Source organism: Dufourea novaeangliae, unplaced genomic scaffold (assembly GCF_001272555.1).
Source record: "Dufourea novaeangliae isolate 0120121106 unplaced genomic scaffold, ASM127255v1 scaffold81, whole genome shotgun sequence".
NCBI lineage: Eukaryota > Metazoa > Arthropoda > Insecta > Hymenoptera > Halictidae > Dufourea > Dufourea novaeangliae.
Genome location: NW_015373973.1, coordinates 117,785 through 131,180, shown reverse-complemented (window position 1 = coordinate 131,180; position 13,396 = coordinate 117,785). Strand labels below are relative to the sequence as shown.

Below are 13,396 nucleotides of genomic sequence, written 5' to 3'. Positions count from 1 at the left end.
GCATTCCTGACACACGTTTCACTCTGTTCGTTAGCAAGCACCACGAACGAGAGAAAAACAGATAAAAATCCACTCACCGGCGAAAACACGAACCGTTTCTTCACTTTGTACGACACCGTATCGTTCTCGTTGAATTTCACCTCGACCTTTTCCCAGTGCTGTACGTACACATAGGGACCGAGCTCTTTCAGCGCTGGTTTCTCGCCGTCGTTCAAAAATTCATCGGCATTCGTCACGTTGTAAATGTAGACGCTCAATTGAGGCGATACAGGAGGTTCCCGCCACCAATCGAACGTACGACCGCCCTCTTGGAGAGCTATTTCTCTGTTGAGCAGAACGTCGACTAGTTTCGGAAATACTGCCGCCAAAATTGCTGCTACGATTATCAGTAGCGCTCCAACAGCTACCGCCGCCCCTGAAACCAAACCAAAAGGACCGATTTATCGTGTACCGTTTGCGCGCGTGTGTCTGTGGTCACTTTCGTTCGTTTGCGTTCTCAATATTCGAGGAACATTTTAGTTTCGGACAAAATAAAATAGTCAAAGCACGAAGAATTAAGGAAAGAAATCGAGCATGCGTTTGTCCACCACCGGAACACGATCCTACATAGTATACATATATGTATATGATAGTACATGTAGAAATTTGTCGGTTTCCTTTCTCAATCTTAATACCGTTGGTTTCTGTTCGAGCTTCCACAGCTTTTGCTATCGATTCCCCTTCGAATGGAACAATAAGTTCCTGTGAACACTGCAATCGCATCGGCCAAAGATTTTAGCTAACCGACGCAAGTGAAACTCGGGAGGAGCGGTTAACTTAAGCGTCGTCTTTGCGACGATTTCACTACGGGGTAGACGAGAATCGAGTCGAAACCGGCGTGTCTCGATACGTGCCTCGACTAAATTATTCCTTACCACCACCCATTGATCGCCGGAAACGTTAATACGTTCTCGAAAAATTTCCTCCCCACGATGAAAACGATTTCAACGCATTGATTCGTGAGTTTCGAGGTCTCGAAAAACAATCGCGATGCGTCGATACCTCGAAGCTTTCGCCGCGCGCGATTCAGTCGATTAATTTGTCAGTCACGCAGTCGAGAAGGCACGTACACGTGTCAGCACGTCACCGTACGCGAGTCGACCTTCGAAACAAGCGGTCCTACTTTTTCGAGTCTCTCGAGCACTCGAGGCACCGAGTCGCCGCTTAGGACGAGGCGCCGCGTTTAGTCGTTTAGTCGTTTAGTCGTTTAGTCGTTTAGTCGTTTAGCCGTTTAATTAGACTACGACCACTACGACGCTATGTGATAGCGGTGTTGTTGTCGAGAAGCTCGTCTATCGATGCGTCGATAACCCAATGGATGCACGATAGTTCGATCGAGCGAATTTTTCCAGCAGGAAACAGCGAGTAGAAGGTCTCGGTGGCGCGCGAACTCGGACGAAACGTCGCTTCGACGCTCGCGGCGATCGTGTTCGCATCGAGAATGCGAGGCACGATTTATCCACTCGCGGACGTCACGCGCTCGACCTTACAAAATCCTTCGAGCCGGTGTCGCGACCTCGAGACCAGTACTTTCCAGAGAACGCGACGCGTGTACAAACAGACTGGACGACTTTGTTTTTCGCCATGAAATTCGCGACCAAAGAGTGGCCGTACAAATTATCTCGCATTCCGATTCTCGATCCGACCATCGGTTGCTCGGTCCTCGATACGTCCGGCAACGGTGGTAACGGCGGCGATTGTTCCGAGCGTAACTCGTCGAAACAACGACCCGGTTTCGAAATCGATACAACACCGATATACGTACATGTATGTATCTCTGAAATATGTCTCTCGAGGAATGCGAGCGCAAGCGTCGCACGTGCAAACTCGAACGGGGCACAATGCGTTATCGGGTGGTCGGTCGATGTGGAAATTCGGAGCTGACGAACCAATAACGATTTCTCGTGGCAATCAACATCGCGACCGAAAGTCGCTTCGCGAATTTCCGTAGCTGGCCTCTTCTCTGTACTTCTCCATTCTCCTCCCACCTCTATGTCCGCCCAGCCCCTCCAGCGAATGAAGTTCTTGCCCGAAAACGAGTATACGTTTCAACGACGATGTCCACCCTGCCTTGTGTAACCTACAACTGGTTTGCGTCGCCAACGATCGAACCGAGAAGAACCGAACTCTCTCGCGATTCAACAGATTCTGACGAGTGTCGTGGGAAAACGGTTTTGCATTCCTTATTGCGTTCGATTCTTGCACACGAAACACGAATCGAAACACTCCTTCGATTTCCTACATACACATCGACCAATTCCACGCAGGTCGATTACTATACTACGAACGCTTTCCTATCGTATCCGATCGTTCGTTTCAAATAACACGATAATCATAGTAATAGTAACGAACATCCTAGTGGTACTACGCGGAAGAACGTATCGTCGATCGGTAGACATTCGACGAAACGAAACGAAACGAAACGAAACGAAACGAAATATGTAAGCGATAGACGCGTAACGAGAACGCGTGAAAAAGGGAACCAACCATGGACAGAGATCCGAACGTTCGCGCGTCATGCTTGTCCTTGAGTAAAAATCGATTCAATGGACAGAGAGTTTGAATAGGAAAAGTTCCGCTTTGCCCGTGATTGTTCGCGCGAGATGGAAAGTATCGATGCTCCCTCAACGACCTATCTTGCTGATCGACATAGAGACAACGAACGAGTAGCACCGTGCGCAGCTTGTGGAATCGCGAGAAGTCGAAAGAAACATGGTAGCGACGGCGGCAGGAACGACGAGTTTCACGCAGAAATCCGGCGTACTTTCGACTCACTCCGGCGTTCCCGTTCTCACAGTTATCCGAACGACCCGCTGTTCGCTTCGTTCCGTCGGTCTCACCGATCGAGCGGCTGTATCGCGCAACCGTCTCCGATTGTATCGTGCCCCGTTTCGACGACAGGAAAGAAAATTCGCAGACAGGTCTCGAGACTAGTCTAAAATTCTAGACACCCTAGTACCTACCTAGAATAGACGGGGGAACGCGGAAACATTTCTAACCCAGACCTAATCCAAGCCTGCTGATACAGAACGCTCGACAGCCGAGGCAAAGATTTGTGTCCACGAACGTGTTCCAAGCATTTTGATCGGCATTCTCAACGACGACGACGACGACGACGACGACGACGACGACGACGGCAACGATCCAATGTTCGATCGGCTCGACTGTCGTCACCGTTACCAGAGCACTGGTTTTACTTTTACTCAACCGTCGCGTTCGACGGTGGTACCCCAAACTCCAGACATCTCGACTCCCCGATTATCGTTTATTCGTGTACGGAAGAAATTACGAATAGGTGAAAGCGCAATCTCGCGAACCACCAGCCGACGCTCATACCCGCCGCCAAGCCCAGCCAGGCCCGACCAGTTTGACCATAGCCAAATGAATCTCTACGAACCACGGAAGTTGCACAACTCGGCTGCCATGGATCTACCCGATCATAGAAGCCACCTAGCTCGGACTAGCCTCCCCTCAACGCGAACGCGTCGAATACCTAGTCGGCGTGCAGTGTCGACCAGTCCGTGAGCAACTTCGATTGTTTATTCCATGAAAAATAATAAAGAATATCTGAAACTATTACGATCCTCTCGAACAGCTCACTCCCTTCACCTTCGACCCTCCTCCGTGCTCCGTCCATCGTTCGTCGCTTTCAGTCCGCAATTAGCTAGCGGCTAATCACCGCTTGATCACCATCGCCTGTATTAACTCCGACGGAATGCAACGTTTACTCGATCGACTTTGTGAACCTGGCACGACGCGCGACGCGCGACCTCCTCGATACGAATCCCCGTGTCTGGACGAAAATTTGTCGCGGCGGTGGTAGCGGCGCCGGCCGCTGCCCACTACATACTATACATACTTTGCCACTTGCCACGTATACACACGTGTATATGTATACGTATGCATGTATGTATTCGTTTCCGTTCCGTCTCGTTTTCTTCCATCCCCCCATTCGTCGCCGCAAACTTTTCCTCGACGCATTCTGTCTCTGGTTTGCGCTTAGCATCGGATCATTCGTTCATGAAACAAAAACAGAATAAATAAACTGCTCGTACACGTATACCGAATATTGTGTCGATAAACTTTGATCCTGTTAACATTCGTCCTCGTCCTCGTCCTCGTCCTCGTCCTCGTCTTCGTCGTCGCCGTCGCCATCGTCGTCGCTGCCCTGGTTAACACGCACCGCGCTTCGAGCTTCGATCTCGAAAGGCCGAACCTACATGTATGTAGTACCTACCTACGCGTACTTGTCGGCAATTACTCGCTATTATATAAGGCTACGCTTCCTGCTCTTACTCGGAATATTTCGCGCCAAGCAAACGAAACAGTATCTACCACCGAACGTCGATGCAAACGAACCAATTCTGACCGATCGGATTTCGACATTTTTACCATTCGAATCCGCTTTCCGATCCCGAGGAAAAATCTCAGTTATTTATCCTGCGAAATTCAATTCTCCTATAGAAAGAAACAGTTGTGTTCGTGATCGTCCACGTAAAACATTGGAAAACAGCTCGTTACGTTACAGACTCACCGAGAGTTCCTACCTGCTCGCCACGAGACAGCATCGAAAAGTTGCGTAACGAGCCGACCAACGCTAGAAAAAAAAACTCGATAATAATCCCGGAATCGCAGGTATCTTCCCGCTCGATCGTTTCTCGTAATGGTATCAAAGTTCACTTTCTGACGCGCGAATAATACCCGGAGGCTATACCATTACGCCAGCGTATTATATTAACTCACCTCCTAGGAACACCGTCGCGGTAACATGCGACTACAACTCCTTTTTTTATTCCGATTCGAATCAATCGTTATTCTACTTCTATCCTTTCGATCCGCTCCGCTCCGCTCCGATCCGCTCCGATCCGCTCCGATCCGCTCCGATCCGCTACGATTCACGAATTCCAGCTTATACGCTACTCTCGTACCTATACTGTAAATGTACGTCGCATTTACATCCCGCAACGCGTATCTTTCTCCAAAGATCTCATTATTTTCCCGCGCATTCCAATTTAAAGGAAACACACGCAATTTTCAACGACGACACATCCGACATCTGTGCGTACAAGAGAAAAAATAGCTACGTTTACGTTTACGTTTACGTTTACGTTTACATTTACATTTACCTTCATGTTCCTGTACCCGCATTAAGTGTACACGTTCGCGTTTACGCTCAGCGCTTGCCGCTCGCGACACTCGCAGACCCAAAGTGAAAGTAAGAAAAAGACCCTGACGGCTTACGGGTGCTCGTGTCTTCGAGGTACAGCGTACAGCTAATAAGTCTTTGCTCGAGACGATACGACGGCATTTCGATCGAAAACCGAGGCAAACAACGCGAGCTTCACGAACTCGTTAAGAACGAATCGGTGGTGTGGTGTCGCGGCATGCAACTCGACAAACAACTCGACGGCAACTCGACGAGATGATTCATCGAGCAAGCATACAAGATGACACGTTCGTTGAATCGAATTAAGAACGCATCGAACGTGACGGCTGTGGCGCCGGTAACTGCGTTAACGATCTCGTTAACGAACTCGCTACCCTCAAACGGTAACGCAGTCGTCCCGATTAGGTACCAAAGCCACACTGTTTCGTCGCCGTGACCGTTTACTTACACCATCGCCTGAGAAACCCTCCGTGCAGTTTCGCGCAAATCCCACGGTGTACCCTCATCTTGATCGGTCACCGCGTGTACGCGCGTCGACGAACTCTTGGCTATCTTTCTCTCCCTCTTCGTAACTGTCCGTCTCTTTTTTCCGTTTAAACGACCTCGCGCGCTTACTACTCCCTCTTTCTTTCCTTCTCTATCCTTCTTCCTTTCTCTCTTTCTTTGCTTTCCCTCCTGTTCCCACTATCTCTGACCGTGCTTTTCCAGCGGAGTTCCTTTAATTTCTCGTGCTTCAACTTTCCAAAGATGTGCATACGTCGAGAATTCTGAACCAACAAATATCCCCTTTTGCTTCGTTTTGCCCTTTACACCGTTTTGTCTTTTCACTGTCTTTCTTCTTCTAATTTTCCTTCTTTGGTTTAGTATTTCTCATCGTTCCTTGTTTTCGTTCCTGTGCTCGTTCTCGTTCTCGTTCTCGTTCTCGTTCTCGTTCTCGTTCTCGTTCTCGTTCTCGTCACCGTCACCGTCACCGACACCGATTTTCACTTAGTCTTCGACGATCGTTTTCGACGACCGAATAGTCGTCCTCGAGGGCGTTCCTTTTCCCGTAAGAACGAATCTAAAGGCGGCTACGAAACGCGCCAGCTAGTCCGAATAAACGATCACCTTTCTCCGAAGAATAACTTTTCCAACTGTTCTCAGCCGCGTGGTTTGAAACGCGCGTAAACTACGATTCTTCGATTCGACGAGTACGCGTCAATTCTTCAAACGCGTTTAAAATAAATCAAATAAAAGATGAGATCGTTGCATGCGTGCGCAAACGCTTGCTCGCTCGATCGCGCGCGCGCGCGCGCGGAACTCTATCTCTTTTGGAGGGCTCAGCAAATCGGCGTTAACTCGTCTCTACACGCGGATTAAACGAACCTGCTTTAAAAACTGAAAGAAACACCCGAATGAAGTAGCAACGACACTCGAATCGAAAACTCGTTTGCAAAAAAGAGATGGCGTTTTCCCGATTCGATCACGTCGTTTTCAAGCTGTTCGAACAACTGCGCGAGAGAAAAACAGGCGTTTGCAGAACGGTTGACGTACGCGGCGTGAGAGGACCGTGCGATAAAGATGAACGAAGTGAAACGAAACGATCCCTGCGAGGTTGCTCGAAAGACTGCGCGGCGGCAGCGAACAACTAAACGAACTCTGCTCGCTTACCGCACGACTGCATCGTGAACGGCAAGCATGCGGCGGTTCAGGTGAACGATTTATTATTACCCCCACTCGGTTCTTTCCAACTCCTCCGTCCGTTCTTTCGCTGTTTGGTTCCACCCAGTTCCACCGATTACTTATTCTCTTCTTTCTACTCTTCGCTTTTGCCTTCTTCCACGTTGCACCCTCCCACCACATCACCGTCTCTATCACCTCTACCACCATCGTCATCCGACCCGATTGCTCTCCGGCAACGTTGCTGCCTGCCAGCAACCCGTTTTCCTCTCTTTCTTACAATCCATCTTTCTCCTTCCTGCTATCGCGAATCACCGTGCTGCATCGCCTTCCTTCTTTCCTGCTACCGCTATCCCTCCCATTTTCCATTTCTTTCTCGTCTTACTCCTACCTAGATCTTATACCCCTCTCTAATAATGCTGCTGTTGCTGCTGCTTCGTTTGTTTGTTTGTATATTCGGTCGTTCGTTCCTATGTTTCATCCTATCTTCCCACCCCATCCTTGTCGTTCATCGCAGCTTCGCCGCAAACCGCCACCGACACCTATTCGCCTACTCCCCCGTGTGCCTCTTCTCGCGATTTTCATTCATCCTTAACCTTTAACGCCATACGCCCGTGCATCCCTTATTTACGACTCTACGATCGTAATCAAGATCGACCAAATGAAAATCGCGATAAAGACAAATGTGAAAAATAAAGAACGATTAAACAAATTTATAATTTAAGGTCAACTTTTCTTTCTTTTCAACTAAAACCGCGTGTACGATATGCGGTGAACGATTTAACGTAATTTTCCACTCGATACACAAGTCGGTACAAATAACACACGTAAGGTTTTCGCAAACGATATTATTAATTAACGCTGTATCTTTCGGTACGAAAAGACGCTCTCGTTTATGCCAACTAGCCACTTTCATAATTACCGCCGTGAATACTTGTGTAACGAATAATATGTGTTGCCCTTGCACAAGACACGTCGGTATTACGTAGTATAACGAGACCCTTGACCTTTTAATTGAAACCTGATCCATGTAATTTCACGAGACATAACAACGTTTCCGGACAACTCGGACGACCTATGTACATACATCTGATTACGGTAACATTCTATTATTCGGATACTCGTGTTTGTTTAAATATTACGTAAGAAACTACACTTAATCCCGTTGTATCCGCGTAAACTGTCATTATCGCTGCAAACTCTCGTTATTACTACTGACGCTGAGAAAAAACCACTATTTCACCTGTCATTCGGATAACTCTGTTGCCTGAAATATCGTTTCGGACCAATTACCTGACCAGCGTTACCTCCCCCACCAGACATTAACATTTCAAATTAAATATTGTACTTTCTTTCAAAACTGGGTTTAGGCCTTGGACACAGTCTCGTATCGTTACGAGTCACGTTGCGTGTGATGGAGGGCATATTTCATCCTCCACGAGTACCCCGACTACTACCAATTCAATACCTTTCCCTCACTCTTTTATTCTTAGATTGACTTTCCGAGATAACCGTCGGGTGGAGGTAGCATACAGCAAAAGTCCACGGGTGAACTTCAATTTTAACTTCAACTCATCTTAGTTACCATGTTCTCGAAGAAAATAACTTCCACTAAGGAAACTTACAGTCGACTTTGAACGTTACATTTAAATGATCATTTAATCAATAACAAATCGACGCGATATACCATCAAATATTCATTAGATCGAAAAAGAAAATGATATTTGTACGATTACTTGGTCTCTTTACATGTATCTTACAACTGTACATACGTACATACTTTGGTGCTCAAACACTTGTCACAACGAATCGAACGATTCCTACCAGACATGCTCATGGAGCGGTCACAGGCAAAAATGGAAAAGAACGGAAAGCATTTACGGCAGAGTAACCAAGTCGCTTTATTTTTCTCTTTTCCGCAACCATACTCCCGCCGCTACATATAAATACGAGCCAAATTTGTGAAATTCTACGATACTATTTCTCATGATCAGAAAGTATTTAGGAGAGGCGAGGGCAGATTATCTGTCGATTTCGCCGAATACAACGTCCAGGGTACCAATAATTGCTACAATATCGGCGAGCAAGCAGCCTGGACTCATATAACGCATCGCAGCTAAATGGGCAAATCCTGGAGCCTTGATTTTGCATTTATAAGGCTTGCTACTACCATCGCTTACGAGATACACCCCAAATTCACCCTTTGGCGCTTCGATCGCGGTATAAGTAGACCCGGGTGGTACTTGGAAACCTTGCGTATACAGTTTAAAATGGTGAATCAGAGCCTCCATGCTAGTCTTCATTTCCTCCCGTCTTGGAGGCACTATTTTCGCGTCGTCAATTCTTACTTCACCTGGTGGCATCTGATTTAGACACTGATAAATAATTCGCAGAGACTGACGCATTTCCTCGATGCGACAAAGATACCTGTCAACAATTAATGCCACGAATTATAAAATATCTCGCAAACGGCAAACAGCCAGAACAATGTGCATAGATACACCTACCTGTCGTAACAATCTCCGTGTTTACCAATTGGAACATCAAACTCTACAAGATCGTATGCATCGTAAGGAGCCACTTTTCTTAAATCCCATTTGATTCCCGAACCGCGTAACATTACTCCGCTGAAACCCCAATTCAGCGCTTCTTCTGCAGTTACTGTTCCGATGTTTCTTGTACGACCATACCAAACTCTGTTTGATGTCAATAGGTCCTCGACTTCGTCCAATCGTTCCCCGTACTGACATGCCCATTCGTATATGTCATCCATTAAGCCCAACGGCATGTCCAAAGAAACACCACCAGGGCGTATATATGCAGCATGCATACGTGCGCCGCTGACTCGTTCGTAAAACTCCATCAATTTTTCTCGTTCTTCAAACAACCAAAAAAATGGCGTAAGAGCACCGATGTCCAGCGCATGCGTTCCAATCCCCATAATGTGATTCAATATTCTTGTGATCTCGGCGAACAGAGCTATACAAGTTGAAAAAGACAAACAGCTTTGTACCTACAGAACTACAGATGAACCATAAAGCCACATTCGCTCTAAATCATTGATAAATAGCAAATGTTCTTACTTCTGATGTACTTGGCTCGTAAAGGTACTTCTATATTAAGCAACTTCTCGATAGCCATGGAGAAACACTGTTCGTTACACATCATAGAGACATAATCCAAACGATCAAAGTAAGGTAGAGCTTGCATATACGTTTTGTATTCGATCAGTTTTTCTGTGCCACGATGCAGAAGACCTATATGAGGATCACCACGGATAACATATTCGCCCTTCAACTCTAGAATTAACCGTAAAACTCCATGTGCAGCTGGATGTTGCGGTCCAAAATTAATAGTCATGTTTTTTATTTGTGATGTGTCCATCTCTTCATCCCTGTATGTTGTTGGAAGTTTCCAGTCATTTGGTTGGAAATTATAAAATACCTTTGCATCTTTGTTCCATTGCATGATATATTCCCTATCCGGCACCCACTGATGCCCATTGCGCTGCTGTCTGTAACTTTTGGTATCATTTATGTCGAGGAAACAAGTTTCTTTTACGAGGGCAACATACAAAGTGAACTCCGAGTTGTTTGATCAAATTTTTTTAAGGTGTTTAGTGGTTTGCTGATATGTTTATCACAGTACAGTATAATATCTTAGAGAAATATTAGTATGAAAAAAAAAACAAAAAGACGAAAAAAAAAGAAGGAAAGAAAGAAAGAAAAGAAAATTGCTACTCTAAGATTCGAAACCGATCAAATTCAAAAGAAAGTATTCGTAGTCCGACACTCTATCACCTATGCTACACCGCTTTGCCGACAAGAGACTCATTCGCAGAGTTGACACTCATAGACTGAAATTTTCGCACTTTTAACAACTAATTTCTCAAAAACAAAAGAGAGTGGTGTTCCTTACTACTTTCGGAGATTGTTTCGTATGATCTCCCCTAGACGTCAAAGAAATTTGCTCAAAAGACTCGGGGGATATACTTCGATAAGTTCCCACTCGTTAGGTTAAAACACGATTACATAACAAGTATCTACACCGCGCAATTACATTTGATATCTCCGAAACTCGCTACGTTAATATCACCTTCCGATGCTTAGTGGATTTTCTATCCTGCCGGCAGCACAAAGTCCTTTCTCGTTCCATGATCCAAGGAATCCTTTTCCCGGTCGCAGTACGGACATCAACGCTCTGGCGGTCATCATGGACGGATCAGACGTTGTTACCAGTTGTTACGTCCAACTCCGAAGTACGCGTTTTTACCAATTAATATATGTATATATGTATACTAGCGCAATGTCGTATCTCTCTTACACCTCTTCTACTCTTTCCTATATAGTATCGTACTATTTTTAGTACTGTGCTGTGATTATTATTATTATTATTATTATTATTATTATTATTTTGTTAGCAATTACTGGCAAGTTGCCAGTGGCAACTACCAACTAGTAGTGACCAGTAGTGAATGTTGTGACTAGCAGTGACTAGTGATTGCTTGAGTCAGCTTGAGTATATAAAGGTGTCCCAAAATCGGTGTAAGTCCTTGAAAGTGGTGTTTCGTGAGGTGATATGAAACAACTTTTTCGTAAGCGAAAAAGTTCTCCAACGCTTTGTTAACGAGATATTAACGAAAAACCCCGACCACAGACGTGGTATAGGAGTAGACACATTTCATCCAATGTATTCTGGGGTTACGTTACCCCATTTCCATTTTATTTAGTGACACTTGGTGTGTCACTACCATAGACATATAGGGATAAAGTCGAGGATTGAGACGGTCAAGACCGAAGAACAGAAGTAGATTTAATTATTCTGGCATTTTTTTTACATGCAATTATTACATAAATGACGTATTAAAGTCGAGTCGTATGCATGAGTTCAAGGTAGTACATGCTTATACCTGCTAGACCTAAGTTTACAACAGGGTAGTACCACATTAATAAAGGATGCAGATACCACTTTCATGATATCTCTCGTGCGCATTCCAGGTAGTATAGAGTTCCATGGTCAGCACAGATTCATAAGCCCTCGATTAGAGATGGCGCGAACTGCTACTTGTGAATCACTTGTGATTCGATCACGTTCGTTCCCCATCACGATGATTTTTCACATTGATTCGTGATTTCCCGTGATCGTTTCTTATTGGTGGAGAAACCTAACAGTTCTTTACACGCGACACATAATCTGTATATTTTATATTTTATATTAACAACATGAAAACAAAAATTCGAGTTATATCGTATAAAGTGAAAGATTAATTAGAAACAATGAAGAATAATGAATAAATTAATGATTATAAATTATAATCTACATGTTACCTAGCAAAACATTCTTTTAGAATTTCTTGTTTTTTCTACTGATTTTTACAAACACAGTAATGTAATTCATCGTAAAATCATATTGAATACGTTTTTCTGTTTAAAGATTAATGACTTACGATTGAAGCGAGCAAATTCACTCAAGATAAAAAAATCGCAATCACGGTCGTGAATGAAGTTAAATCACGATCGTGATCGTGATTCGGCGATCACTGTGATAAATCACCGTTAGTGATTTTGCACGCCATCTCTACCCTCGACACAATATGACATCCGTAGTCTTATTATATTTGTAGTTGTCACTGCGCGTAGGCAACGTTGGCAGTAACATTTAATAATTTCTAAATAGGTATTCACCATAGGCTCGGTGAATAGTCTAAGGTTTATTTACAATAAATACAATACATATAATGTTGCGATATTTGCCTTTATCGCATAGTGGCGCGAAGTTTGAATCATACAACAAAATGTAATAGGAAAGGGAAGTAAAAGTGAAGTTGATGTAAGTTGGAAAGGCTTTGAAATTAGTTAGAAATCCTTTTAATAGACACACTTAAAAACTAAGAATTAATCAATATTTCATTAGAAACGTTTAAAGATTTGAACTTTATTTTATTCCCCTTTCCTAAAAGAAAACAAAATCATTGGAATGTAAAACGTTCACTAATAGATGACCAATAACTAAGAAAAAAACACATCAACGAATGAGAATCTATCGTAATTATTAATAATTATATGATTACGGCTAGTGGCCTTTGGTTTGCCGTGAAGGTGATGGACAACACTATTTTGATTACCAATGTATTTAAAGATCAGTCCATATCCAGTCAGGTCAGATACAGCCAATTTGATTCACAGTGTTCTTGTGATTGAAGAATATAGTACATAACTGTGGAATACTATTAGTTGCGTTGGCACAGCTTTAATCTCCGCCCTATGGCGTACCCGTCTTCGCATTTCGTAATGTTGTTTTGTAGTTCGTACCATGAGCTGCAGTGTATGTAGTTACGTTTGAAAAGTACCGAAACTGGACAACCTAAAGCGATTCACCGGTGTGCTTCCGTTGTTCTTGTTTCCGGTCGCAGGCAAACTACATATTCTGCATCCACTTGTATACATACGCATATGTACATATGCGTATCCATGCGCATGGGGTTACCGACCAAATCTGGAGGACTGGACAACTGGAGGTTTTAAATGGGCA

The 13,396-nt window shown here is 44.6% G+C and overlaps 2 protein-coding genes across 5 annotated transcripts in view; both read right to left on the bottom strand.

The window, feature by feature from the left end:
* Positions 1-6,271, bottom strand: part of LOC107186919 (scavenger receptor class B member 1) — a 9,925-nt gene extending 3,654 nt beyond the window's left edge. The window contains exons 1-2 of the mRNA XM_015574884.1: positions 5,655-6,271; positions 78-415 (exon numbers count right to left, since the gene is read on the bottom strand). Of these exons, the coding sequence (XP_015430370.1) occupies positions 78-415; positions 5,655-5,712 (396 nt within the window). The 5' untranslated portion in view covers positions 5,713-6,271. The remainder of the gene's footprint in view (positions 1-77; positions 416-5,654) is intronic.
* Positions 6,272-8,751: 2,480 nt separating this feature from the next.
* LOC107186864 (NADH-ubiquinone oxidoreductase 49 kDa subunit) lies at positions 8,752-11,237 on the bottom strand. Of its 4 annotated transcripts, none has more exons than XM_015574813.1 (4): positions 10,961-11,237; positions 9,949-10,385; positions 9,373-9,844; positions 8,752-9,292 (listed from the first exon to the last, which is right to left on the bottom strand). In XM_015574813.1, the coding sequence occupies exons 1-4, from the start codon at positions 11,077-11,079 to the stop codon at positions 8,887-8,889; spliced, it is 1,434 nt and encodes a 477-aa protein (XP_015430299.1). In that variant the 5' UTR covers positions 11,080-11,237; the 3' UTR covers positions 8,752-8,886. The 4 variants fall into 4 exon arrangements, with proteins under 4 accessions (XP_015430299.1, XP_015430300.1, XP_015430301.1 ...); XM_015574814.1 differs by having other exon boundaries at positions 9,949-10,379; XM_015574815.1 differs by having other exon boundaries at positions 10,925-10,999.
* Positions 11,238-13,396: the final 2,159 nt, after the last annotated feature.